This window comes from Salvia splendens, chromosome 7 (assembly GCF_004379255.2).
Source record: "Salvia splendens isolate huo1 chromosome 7, SspV2, whole genome shotgun sequence".
Taxonomy (NCBI): Eukaryota; Viridiplantae; Streptophyta; class Magnoliopsida; order Lamiales; family Lamiaceae; genus Salvia; species Salvia splendens.
In genome coordinates this window covers 2,051,029-2,064,249 of record NC_056038.1, presented here as the reverse complement: position 1 = coordinate 2,064,249, position 13,221 = coordinate 2,051,029, and the positions used below count along the sequence as shown (strand labels likewise).

Here is a 13,221-nt window from a genome sequence, read left to right as displayed (position 1 = left end):
TTGGCAAGAATAAAATTGTTATTTTAGTAAATGAGACAATGAGCAAATCCACAAACAAATTGAGTCTTGCATTACTGTTTGGATACAAAGAATTATTTATTATACTAAAATAATTCATGTAAATTGCTTTGCATTAAATTTCACGTTATATAATCAATAATAGTAAATCATTAGTCTCATGTTATACAATCACATATACACTTATTTCCCCGTACTTTACTTTTTATAGTATAGTACTTATATGCATATTAAAATTACCAACTTTAAAATCAACAATAAAAATATCAAGGTGGAGTCAAATAATACCATTAGCAAAATAATAAAGTTGAGGTCCCCGGAATTGCACTAATACATTAAATCTCCTAACCACAAATCCCTTATCGAAAAATTAATGGAGTAATAAAACGTTTCATTTAGTGCCACCAAACATGATAATAAATGAATTAGGAGTCGACTCAAGTTAAATAAATTGCCAATATTGAGAATGAAAACGATACATCCCATTTTTATGCTGCATTTGGGTCCACTTTGTGGATAAGCAATCAAATTATAAGAAGTAACATTATTAAAATACCAAAGCTTTTGGTTGCTACTGTATATACTGCCGTGTCGAGCCATCCCTTATCAGCCAATCACAACTCGCCGCCTTTATATGACTTGGCATCTTAATAACACGTCACCTCAAATACATTTTTCTTTTCTTTTCTTCACAATTCTTTAACACTTTATACTTACCCTAGCAAATTCAATTTATTAAGTCTACATATACTCTGTGTTGGTATTATATGTCAAATTTTTAAAAAATAAAACTAAAAATCATGAAATTTGAGTATATTTTGATTATAATTTAGAAAATCAGTCAAAAAAATTATAAAATTTTCAATTAGCATGATAATTATTTTGAGTGAAATTATATCTAACATGGTTGTCTACAAATCATACACATCGCCGTAAATGAATTATACTCCTAATTTATTACCATTATACATCAACTTATTTGCAACTTATACCACAAATAAAAACTAAAAGTAATAATGTGGATCTCACTATCCACTAACACTACTTTAGCCACTCCTCTCTTCATCTCTCTTACTTTATCAATTTTATCTTATTTTTTGTGCTATATTAGTTGTTCATATTTTTATGGGACGGAGGAAGTACAATTTATCAAATTTTGCAAAATCTTTGCAGTACTCCGTTTTATTTTACCAATTGTCCTATTTTTAAATGGAAAAACATGTCATATACATAGATGTAAAATTGAAAATACACGCGTGTGTCTATTTATTTAATATGTAAACCGTATTATATCTATTGATACTATATTTAAATAAATATATGTATGTAAAAGAATTACTAATATTAATATAATTATAATAGGTTTTAAAAAATTTCAACTCTAACTACAAAAGCCGCATAATATTCGGGCTCTGCAGTTTCCGCTTCTCTACAGTTATTTCCATCCTCGTTCTTTCCAACGCCATACAATTCCCACTCCGATCAAAACCCTCCCATGGATTCTCTCCCTCCGCGCCTCTCCAATCACGATCCTCTCTCCTCCTCCACCTCCACCGCGCTCCGCCGCGGATCCACCTCCCAAATGTGTCTCCACCGGATTCTAACCACAATCACCACCGTTCCTCCGCCGCTTCTCGCCGAAGAAACGAACGGCGAAAACGATGCGAGAATTCGCGAGAGCTCTCCGGAGGCGAAGGAGTCTCTCAGCTCGACCAGCAGCGACGGCGGCGGCGATGGCGATGTGAGTAGCCTGGGCCTGCTCATCGAAGCTGCGAAGCTGATTTTCGGCGATTTCGATAAATCGGAGCTCGAGGAGGTAAACGGCGCCGCGGCGGAAATCGGTGGGGGATTTGGAGAAACGGTGACGTCACCTGCGGTCCGGTCAAAGCGGGGGCGTACTCGGGTTCTGCCGTGCAGGTACCGCGACTCGGTGCTAGAGCCATTGCCCCGGTTCTCGAGAACCGGTTCGACCAAGCGCAGACGAGGGTAAAATAGTAATTAAATAAAAGCGGGTTAAAAACGGTGAACATTTCCTTGGTTTTCACTTTTTTTTAACTGCGCTTGTTTTTCTATTGTGTGATAATTTAATATGTTTATGTTTGAATAATTAGGTTGTGATGAATTTTCTGTGGAAAATTGACTTTATTTTAGTATAAGAATTTATATGCTTAGTCAATTTAATATATGAGTCAATAAAAGTTCGTGGAAAGAGGGGACCCACTTCGGACCCAAAGAGGTTTTAATCACTCATTCTTATATTTAATTTATTATTGGGTTTTGATTCTCCCAATCATTTTGGGAATAAAATTAATTTATTTAAGAACACAAAAGTGATGCTCATTGATACCATTATATACATTTGAATGTTTATTTTATGAAATAACTTATGATAATGTAAACATTGGATCAAGAAGTGACAAATGAATAGAAATGTGTCTATGATAAAAAGTACTAACAAAATAATCGTACTTTATTTTTGGTCGAAAATTTGTTTTATTGAGGTTATATATTCTGAAATTGGAGACATTGATTTTTATATACTAAGTATTTTGTATGATAGATGATTTTGTACAAAGATTTACATAAAATAGTGAAAATTCAACGATGTTGTATGAAATACTACTAACAAATTTCAAATTACACGCTTTCCATTCAAAGCCAAATTTATTGCCAAACTTAAATTTTGCTCACTTGATATTCTCACATGTAAACTATACTATTATTGTTTTATCAAAAGTTAGACAAACCTTATTTTTTGTGATCTCACTTTTCACTTATGTAATTATAGATATTTTTAACAGAAATTAGGTATTCTTTAGTGGAAAACAAAAGACTACTCTCAAATAAACTTTAGTGGTTGATCTAATTTACTCGCTTATGATATGACAAGAGGTAGTAATAAATTACAAGTGAGTATTTTGTTAACAATTTTGGTCTATTGAATAATGGTGATTTCAGAAGTCACAGCATCCAGACAACAGTGGTATTCAATTTATCAAAAATGTTACTGTAGTAGTATGTTTCATAGCAATTTTGTCACCTCATTTATTATCATTATCACACACCATGCTTAGGAATTTAATTACATTCCTCCTTTTTTGGTCTCTGAAATATAATTATTATAGACATGTGAGGTAGTACTATTTACTACTGCAATTTATTTTGCAAACGCCACACCATTATTTTAGTTTCTATAAATGTATAGATTATATTCACATCACCAATTTTACATGGAGCCACACTGTGGTGTGGGCTCTCGCGTGCAATGCCCACGGTAAGACTGGATCCAGGTCTACATCACTCCTGAGCCCGAACCCGTTTTTTGAACAACAAATTTAAGTACTACAAGAATAGTACCCATCCGTCCACGATTAAATAATTCATTTTGACTTGACAAGAGTTTTAAGAAATTGTTCAACCTTTGTAAGGAAAATGAATGGAAAAAGTTAATGAAATATAGTAATACAAAAATAGCACAATGGATCATTTATTTGTGGAGATATGTACTTTTTTTTACTGAAATTGTTTATATTCAATACAAACATCACTTTTATAATTGGGTCGGGTTCTTGTCGGGTCGGGTTTGTCTTTTACTTGAGGTGCTTTCTTTGGCCATTTTTTCTCAATCCACTTGCAATATACTACTCCCACTCTCTATTAGACTAGCTAAATAAGGTATTCATGAAATGATCATTTATCCAGAAAGAACCACTTCCTTATTTGATTAATGAAGTCGATCAAGTAAATTATAAACACAGTCCATTACTACCTAATTATAATTTTGAAATAATTATGTATAAGGAAATGAAATCCATTCTAATTATAGATGTATAAAACACAGGTTGAAAAGATAACAATAATCTAGTAATATGAGTATACGACTAAAACTACTTTACAGAAAATTTAATCAAAAGAATCTTCAAACACAATGTCAAACACTATAATATAGACTTGTGTTTATCACCTTTTAACGTTTTTAGCATTAATTACAAATTTAATCTTGGCTGTCACTAAATATTTTAGTCACTACCAAAGAAATCGAAATGAGTAAAGGAATACAACATAAGATATTTACAATTGGAGAACACTAAATCAATAAAAAATTCTATACAATGTATATACTCAAATTTGAGACCTTCAGCTTTTGCTTGGCGTCCGAGTTTTACATAGATGAAATTTCTCATCAAGCGATTTTGCAGCTTTACTTTTTTTGTTAAATCCTCTAATGCAAATAGAACCTGAAAAAGAAGTAAATAAAAAAACAATTTTAAATCAAATTTGAACAAATAATACTAATACATTTTCCACATCATGTAATAAATAAATATATAGGTAAACAAAAGCAAGTCTTACTTTTATTGAATAGATGAGCAACTTCCGCGGTTGACATGCCTAAAATATTCCAAAACATATAAGAAGTTTAATTTGTGGCATTAGATGAAAACCAATAAAGTTGATTTGCGTTACAATAGCATATATATCATATAGGCATTTGACAATCTCAATACATACAATTTTGTTTTCATAATGTTAAAATGTTCCACGATACAAATCAAATATAATATATAAGTGAGACACAATTCACGGTGCAAATCAAATATATTAGTGAGACACAATTCACGGTACTTCAAATAGTTCGATGCAGACACATTTCACAACAAAAAGAATTTAATTTCTTACCTTTGCATATTGAAGTTATAGATGTCCCACAGTACAAATCTCGTTTGTTCAAATTCCAAATCAATTCTGTCGGAACAACTATTGGTTCCACACTTGTTTCATAATCCGCGAAAACCTGAAATAGTGAAGATTCTCAATCATATTTTTATTGGAAAATACAATATAATAGAAAAATATTATAATATCGTACATCATACACCATACCTCGTTTATTTGAAAATATGTCCCATTAAGAGGAAATCTTCCACCCATAGCCGTAAAGCATGGCACCTACGTACAAAGTATTATGGCAATTTATTTGATGTGCTTCAATATTAAAGACAAAGTAGTATGAGAAATATAGTAATTACTTACCAAAATTGTTCCTGTAATTCTTTCTTTATTTTGATATTGAACAACTTCTCTTGATAAACACGGTGGTCCGGAATCACATGGTGTAGCTTCCTTGCTGTGTTCATCTACAATAGAAATTGCAAAATATTAAAAATAGAAATTTAAACCAACAATACATTTTTTATTTGCTTAAAAGTTTGCTACTACTAAAGTAAGTGTAGATATTAAGTCACCTTGTCTCCATATTGCAAGAAGATATGGATAACAGTCTCCGTATTCCCGATTTGAAAACTTCAATAAAAAGGCAAAATAAAGAAAATCAAAATTATTCAATAAAAAATAATTACACAATATATGAAAAAATAGAGATGGGAAAAAGTTCACTGTTGCCAAAAGAGGGTGTGAATCCGGAAGCTCGTACCTAAAAAAATATAACAATTTTTAGCATAAAAAGATACTACAATATTATATACTCCGTATTTAAATATAATTGATTATAAGGTATAGTTTAAACTTACACTTCATGTAATGTTCTTAGACGAAGTTTTAGCTTTGGTTCAGGCAAAGGAATTGAAGCAATATTGTCGTTCATAGCAACCAAAACTTTTGAAAGCCCGTAGTCATCATCTATAAACCTACGTATCTTCCCCGGGTATTCGACTCCACGCAATGGGACAGTGGTCATTTCAGAGGCACGCCCCATGTCTTCAATGTCGCAAATGACCACATTCTTGGAGTAATGTCCCATGTCCTCAATGTCGCATATAACCGGATCCGGATCCTCATCCTCGGAGACATGCCCAATTTCTTCGATGTCGCATATGGCCGGAGGCATTCTCTCCGACACGGGAGATGGTGGGAATTCTATAATTGGTTCAGAATTGGTGTTTGCCAACTTTGGAATTTGTTGAGTAGCTTGAGAACCTTGGAGGAGCTTAGCACTGCATTCGAAAATATATTGATGAAATAAAGAAACGAGATAAATTTGCACCAAAACTTTATTTCAACTGTACATGCACTAACCTTGCAAGTGCACTTGCATAGTGCTTGCATAAGTTTCTCATGGGGCATTGGTTACAATTTGGTCGTGTCTTTGTACAGAATGTCTATATTATCAAATAAAGCAAAATTAAGACTAAAATCACATTAATGCTTAACACTCAAAAAGAAACCAAAAATAAGGCATGGATTGTTAAAATGCGACAAAAAATTTAGTACAAAGTTGCACAATCTAATTGATTTCATAAGTAACACACAAACATTTACCTTTGCAACAGTAACACTGTGACAGTGTGTTTGGTACCTGTGTAATTACACATAATGTAGACATAAGTCCGAACAAAAACAAAAACCCAAACACAAACACAAACACAAACAAAGCAAGCTTATCGACTTACAATAACGAATGATCTTTGTCGCAAAGACGCGGCCATATGTACTTTTGTATGCTGTCTAGACTTGGATAACTGTACACAATTCATCCATAAAATAATTACTCCTTAAGAAGAAGAAAAAAAGCAACAGAAATGTTTGGTTCGATTCTCACTCGTTGAGTTCATGAAACTGGACACCCTCGGGGAGTTGCTTGATGGGGACCCACCCAACACGAACGAAAAACCGGCCAGCATTTGTGTCGACCTACCACGCGCATACATTTTCCACAATATTCAGAATTCACTCCAATAGAGAAGGAATTGTCGTTAAATGCTTAACGACAATTAGTTTAGATGCTTACCGGGAAGGCAGGAAAGTGAAGTCCTAGGAGCCTCACACACTCGGTGCTCTTCAAGCCGAGACCAGACATGCTCAACAAATACTCCCTAGAAAGATAAAATTCATAACAAGAATTACTTTGCTTTTTGCATATGTGTGTATCATAAAAAAAATGAAACATACTTTGCTTTAGGTGGTGGGACATTTCTTAGCCACTCTAGGTCTATGCTACCGTGATCCGTGACTAAGCGATTGAGGAACCTCTGCAGCGAATAAATTGTTAAACGAAGGATGAGAAAAAGACCATGTTGTTGTGAGGTTGAAATATGTGATGGTTAGTACCTTGATTCTATCGGCGAGCTGATTGTTCATGCCTCGGTCAAGAATCACTTTAGCAACCTCGGCTTCTGTTGCTTGTCTCACGGCTCCCCAGTTGATAGAATCCGAATTTTCTTCTACTCTCTGTCTTGAGATCCCGTGGGAGTATTGTTTTTTCAAGTCATCCCAGTTGATCGTCTTTTTTGCTCCGGGATCAACCTGAGGGTCGACACTAGAGACGGGGCTGGAATCCTCTGTTGTGTTGGATGAGGGTTCGACAACCATTATTTGATTGTCGAAAAGGCGAATCTGTTCGTTTTGTTCATCCAAGGACAGGGGTGGATATTTTGCTACAAGAGCCATGAAAGCAGAACTAAAAGAAGAAAACAAGTTATGAAAACATGAAAAAACACAATAAAATGTATGTATAGGAAAGTGAAGTATTAATTCACATCTTTTACCTTGAGAGATGATCACTAACATTTTGAGTTAGAAAAACACCAACAATAGAGTCAACAATTGATCCTTTCCATGGTGAAAAATTCCTATCTCCTGATCATTAAATAAATTTTACAATAAAGATGAAAAATAAGTTTGTACTAAATAATAAATTAGTTACCTTGAACCACATGCATACGTTCTAAAAACACATTCAATCTGTCAAGAAAAAATTTCCTTTCCCGCTTCATATTATCCGCATCTTGTCCGAGCGCTTCCGCTTCAGCATCTTCGTTCCAGTCGTCTCTAGTCAATAGGTCCCACGCGACCGTGGTCTCCTTATCAAAATCTATTGCTGGCTTCCGATACTTGGTAGGATACTTGGAAACGACAAGCGCACCACTACGGTTAGGATCATGCACCACGAGTTGGTTGCAAGTGTCATCCTCGATGCGCAGGGCTTGCATCCTTGCCACCGTAAAATCCACTAGAGCGTCTCTAACCGCCTCATCTGAGACGCGAAGATAATCATTTAGTGACGTGGAAAATAAAAGGAAAATGTCTCTTGGTTTCAAGATTTCCAACCTTGCATTAGCAATATATTGTTTTCAGAGTTACCACTTGTGCTGGTCCCGTTGCAAGGGATCGTGCCATATTCACTCGGCGACAACTCACAACTCCATCCGATCATGTTGTTTAGTTCTGCAGGCGACACTCTTCGACACTTGTTCTCGCGTATATTTAACGAATCATCAGCCAAATCCTGATGCTTCAACTCCTCCTCCTCCTCCTCCTTGTTCATGGTGCTATGTTGTTTGTTGAAATCCAACTTTCTCTTCACTTTTCTGGTGGGCTTTGGGGCCGGAGGTTTGGGAGTGGTGGGCTTGACCGGTTTCCTCGGACCGACCACTTTCGGCTTGTGCCTAATCATTTTCTTCCTCTGCTTCTTCTCCGAATCTACACGTGTGCACGTCCTCTTGAGAATATCTACACAAAAAATTGGAAAACTCAGATAAATTCATAGGATGAAAACATTAACAAATTTGTTTACAAACCTATCAAACTCTCTGTTTGCCCACATTTTGCAGCATTCGACACAGAGCGTCCACCTTCTGCTCGGATTTGAGGTGTCGGTGGCACCCAAGCTACGACGTTTTGCTCGACTGCTCCATCACAGTTTAATTTATCTATATCTGCAAAATCATCATCTAAAAACATTATTACAAAAAAAAAGATAATAAATCAACAAGTAGCATAAACAAGACAGTATTTCTTCATTACCAAAGGCCTTGTCTCTGCCTATGCTGTCTTCCTCCGGCTGCGAGCACTTGCTACGTTCCGGGACGTGCATTTCAGATCCAACTACACATTCTACGTCGAGAATCTCATGAGCTCCAACAACTAATTCTACATCAAAACCCCCCAAAACTACACCTTCTACAAGTTTCTCTTCAAAACTAATCTCACATTCTTCTAGAACTGTCTCAATACTCTTATCTTCAACTTGTAGAACTTTCTCAACACTCTTATCTTCAAATGTAGGAAAGGAAAAAGAACTAGATGGAAAGTCTCTCCTCCTAATTGTTGTATTCGATCTCTTCCTTCTTGCACGCCTCCATGGAAAGTTATAAAAGGAAAGGTCGTTAACGACTTTCATTAACTCGGCTAACTTGTTAGACGATATTCTCTTCGGTGCCTGTCTAGTCTTCTTCTTCTTCAAAATCTTCGGCAAGTTTGGAAATACATTTTTCATTGCACTTCGTTTTCCTTTAGCTTTGGCTGCATCACATCATTAGAAATGTCTCAAATCTATCAATTATTACTATCAATTATTACTAATGTGAGATGAACAAACAACTCAATTAACTAGAGAATAAAAAGAATAAAAATTATGAAAAATGTGGCATATGTTACATGTTATGGGATAAAGAATTATAATTAAAAAGTACCGGCTTTTCCTGGTGCTTTCTTGCGACGATTTGAAGCTGATGTTTTCTTGCGACGATTTGAAGCTGGTTTGGTTTGAGGTGTCGTTGGGATCCAATCATCCTTTGATTTTGCCATCTTTGTAACTCTAGAATTTCAATTAGAAAATAAACAAAATACTTTTAATCTACAATTATTAAACAAAATAATATTGAAATATAATATAGACAAACCATGATAAAAATAAATGAACAATAGTGGAATCCAAAAATCCTAAAAATATTCCTAGTAACTAAAAAACTTTAAACACATATTATTGTATATTTGAATATTAAAAATATTTACAACACATTGAAACTTTAGAACACATTGAAACTTTGTCATTGGAAGTGAAATATGAAAGACATTAAATAAACCGAAACTGTACCCAAAACACTAATCTATAGGAATTTAGGAAATAAATTAACGTCAAATAGAAACATGGAAAATTCGCAGACATTGTTTTCTCTTTCAACTAGATTTTAAAACAAATTTATACCACTCTCTCTTTTAACTAGATTTCAAATCTAAATATTCAACTATTCGATTCGATTCGATTCGAAAGGATATCATAAGCTCTTCGTTAATTTTTTATTTTTGTTTTTCATTCTCCTTTTCCCTTATAAAAACTAGTAGGTAAATTAGAGTTTAAAAGTGGAATGAAAAATTAACACTAATTAATGCTATTTGTATCTCCAGATATACCACTAATGCTTCAAAAAAATAAGGTTTTTTTGGTGCTAAAGAGGGTCGTGGCGCCCTTTAAATAAATATTGAATGTCTAACAAATCTTGAAAAAGAAACACCAATAACAACGGGCAACAGCAGTTTAACTACCTCTCTAGGTGGAAATTGAAATAAAAGAAAATCAACATGTAAACTAAGATCATCTTTAGCGAACCAGTCAGCTACCTGATTAAGTTATACTAGTAATTACTGAATAAACTTTCATCGACAAAAAATAATCCCAACGAGTCGCTACTTTACCAAATTTACATTATAATTTATTTCACCCACAACTAATTACTATTGATTATGGACAGAATAATCACTTTTTCTCTCTATCTACGAACTTCGGATTAAAACTCATATATAAGTATAAATCATAATAGGAATTATGAAGATCAAGGCAGAAAATTACCTCAAAGAAAAAGACTAAATGAGAGAATTTTGCGGACACGAAGAGAAAATGTTGATCAGCCGCTCTCAACGCAGAGACAGATTATGGTATTTGCGAAATCACGGATTCGTTTAGGTTGTGAGTAGATTTTAATATATCTAAAAACTCAAAAAAATACTGTATATCATTATATATATTGTGACATGGGCTTTAGTCCATGATACAATAATAATTTTGGCCCGTTATATTTTTTTTGGATAAATTACTAGGTTTATTTGGAAAACATAGATAGCCGTTGAAATAATCTGAGCATCTTAATAATGCTTATACATTAATAAGCTATCATGGTAAATTATTTTCGAGCATTACCCGAATTATTATGAATATTTAATCTGAATTTATTTTTTTATTAGGATGTTTTGTTTACCCAACAAAATAACTGTTGAGAAAAATAAATAAGTTTGAATATATTCGCAATTATTTCGTACATATGAAATACGATGTTCTACATATAATATCATGGTTCATCTGTGTATGATTTCTCAAATTACGGAGTATATACAATTTCACCAAAAATACGCATTATGAAGTTTCGAACAAAATTGAATCTTCATAAATATCCATCTAACTTTTAAACGGAAAATTGCTTTAAAAAAAACCATAAACTTTTGAAAATAGTTAATTATACCATAAATATAACACTTTTTCCAATTGTCTGCACAAAAAGTTCGGCGTTCTATGTCTTCATTGATTATGAATATCATTACCATTTTATCTTGTATTGCAAATCTATTAGCTCTAGTAGAAGAATTACTCAAAGACGAACCATATTTACATAAAACACTTAAGACATCTGAATTTTCGGCACGACACAATTGAAATCATTGTCGAAATTATATATACTACTAATAAACTACTTTTGAAATCACGAGATTGACAAAAAAAATTAATCTAACTTGATATTTTTTTTCACCAATTTGCCCTTGTAAAATTTGGAGACAAACCATACTTAGGCCACCCGCAACGCGTCCCGCGGGTGGCTCGTATCTCGTCCCGCCGAGACGAGACGACGGCGAGACGCGTTGCAGCGTCCTGTTTCGTCCCGGTCTCGCTGAGACGCCCGTCCCACCAAGACGGATCGCGGGCTGTCTCGCCACGTGCTCGCGCGACGTTGCCCGCTCCGGCGCCATGCTTGACGCCCACTCGCCGGCTCGCGAGTGGGCTTCGTCACTGTTGATAACGGAGAACCGAATTGAAACAAGAAGTTAGAGACGAAGAAGACGAGTAGCACAAAAGGGAATTTTATTCAAGGAATTGTAATTGGGATTTTCGTAGCTTTTCTCTACTAAAAACAGAAACAACAATGGGCATTAAATCCCTAAAACAGATTCCAACACTTAGTTGAATCAACGGTTGAATTAAAAGATTCTAACTAATTTTTCATCCGACGGCTCCTGATCGATCACAAGATATGATCCAAATTCAGCTCCCTTCACTTGATTTAGTTTCCATCAGCTTTGAATAGATGATCAATACAACTTCAGCAGCCAAATCTTACAATTCTCCACCTTGGCTGATCAAGTTGTCTCAAAACCATTCTCTCGTGAAAGACCTGGTGCTTGGCCAGGCTGATCGCGCTGTTGCTATCACAACCGATTGCTATTGACTCCTGCACCACACCGAAATCAACTGCAATTCCTCTCAACCAAAAACTTTCTTTCACTGCAGCTGTGAGTGCCATGTTTGTGAAAAATGTAGCCACCACTTCTTGCAAGCCAGATTTCCAGCTGATTGCAGCCCCAAACATAGTGAAAATGTAGCCGGTTTGTGACCTCCGGTTGTCTACATTCCCTGCGAAATCACTATCACAGTAACCCACCAATGCATTTCCCAAATAACTCTTCCTAACCAGTTCATCATCCATTGAATCCGAATTCAAATTGTGAATCACTCCTACATCAGATTCATTACTCAACTTAACATCCATAGGTGGGAGATCCTCTTCCATCCTGCAATCTGAACCATTATTACCGGTAACTGAGCAAGTTTGCACAACACAAGCACCTTCGGTGTCACTATTGCCCCCATGACCTGCATCAGAGACACCAGTGCCAAATCCAAGCCGAATCTTATCCAATCCAAGACATTTTCGAGTCTTGCTGAAGAATATCTTGCACTGCTCACTGGATCTTGTTCTGATACATTGAGATACCATTACAAAATCCTTGCCACAAGATGAAAGAGTCTGAACAAAAGCAGATTTCTCCTCATCATTCCAATCAGTAGAATACATCTCCCCACAGCTCTCATCGGAGCATTCGTCATCAACATATAATAATACCTCGTTGAAGTCCACTCCATATTCTTGAGTGAAACCTCTAGCAACCAAACGAGCCTTGAATTTGACTTGCTCACCATCTGCAGATTCAATTTTCTTATTGAACAACCATTTACAGCTAATGATCTTCCCTCCCTCCACCTTATCAACCAAGATCCAAGTACCATTCTTGATAAGAGACTCAATTTCATCTATCTTTGCTTTGAGCCATTGGCACTTTTCTTCACACTACATAGTTGCTGCATAGGAACTTGGCTCTGAATAATAAATTTGCTCAGCCACCACACAAAGAGCAAAA

At 35.1% G+C, this 13,221-nt stretch overlaps 1 protein-coding gene across 2 annotated transcripts; it reads right to left on the bottom strand.

Moving 5' to 3' along the window:
* Positions 1–4,058: 4,058 nt before the first annotated feature.
* LOC121811634 (protein ROS1A-like) lies at positions 4,059–10,693 on the bottom strand. Of its 2 annotated transcripts, XM_042212518.1 has the most exons (22): positions 10,607–10,693; positions 9,450–9,574; positions 8,782–9,279; positions 8,556–8,693; positions 8,086–8,487; positions 7,682–8,011; positions 7,524–7,614; positions 7,087–7,435; positions 6,928–7,007; positions 6,767–6,851; positions 6,578–6,669; positions 6,429–6,497; positions 6,298–6,334; positions 6,055–6,137; positions 5,550–5,972; positions 5,416–5,452; positions 5,265–5,322; positions 5,053–5,156; positions 4,903–4,968; positions 4,699–4,813; positions 4,372–4,410; positions 4,059–4,256 (listed from the first exon to the last, which is right to left on the bottom strand). In XM_042212518.1, the coding sequence occupies exons 2-22, from the start codon at positions 9,562–9,564 to the stop codon at positions 4,156–4,158; spliced, it is 3,312 nt and encodes a 1,103-aa protein (XP_042068452.1). In that variant the 5' UTR covers positions 9,565–9,574; positions 10,607–10,693; the 3' UTR covers positions 4,059–4,155. The 2 variants fall into 2 exon arrangements, with proteins under 2 accessions (XP_042068452.1, XP_042068451.1); XM_042212517.1 differs by having other exon boundaries at positions 5,265–5,452.
* Between the last annotated feature and the right edge of the window lie 2,528 nt (positions 10,694–13,221).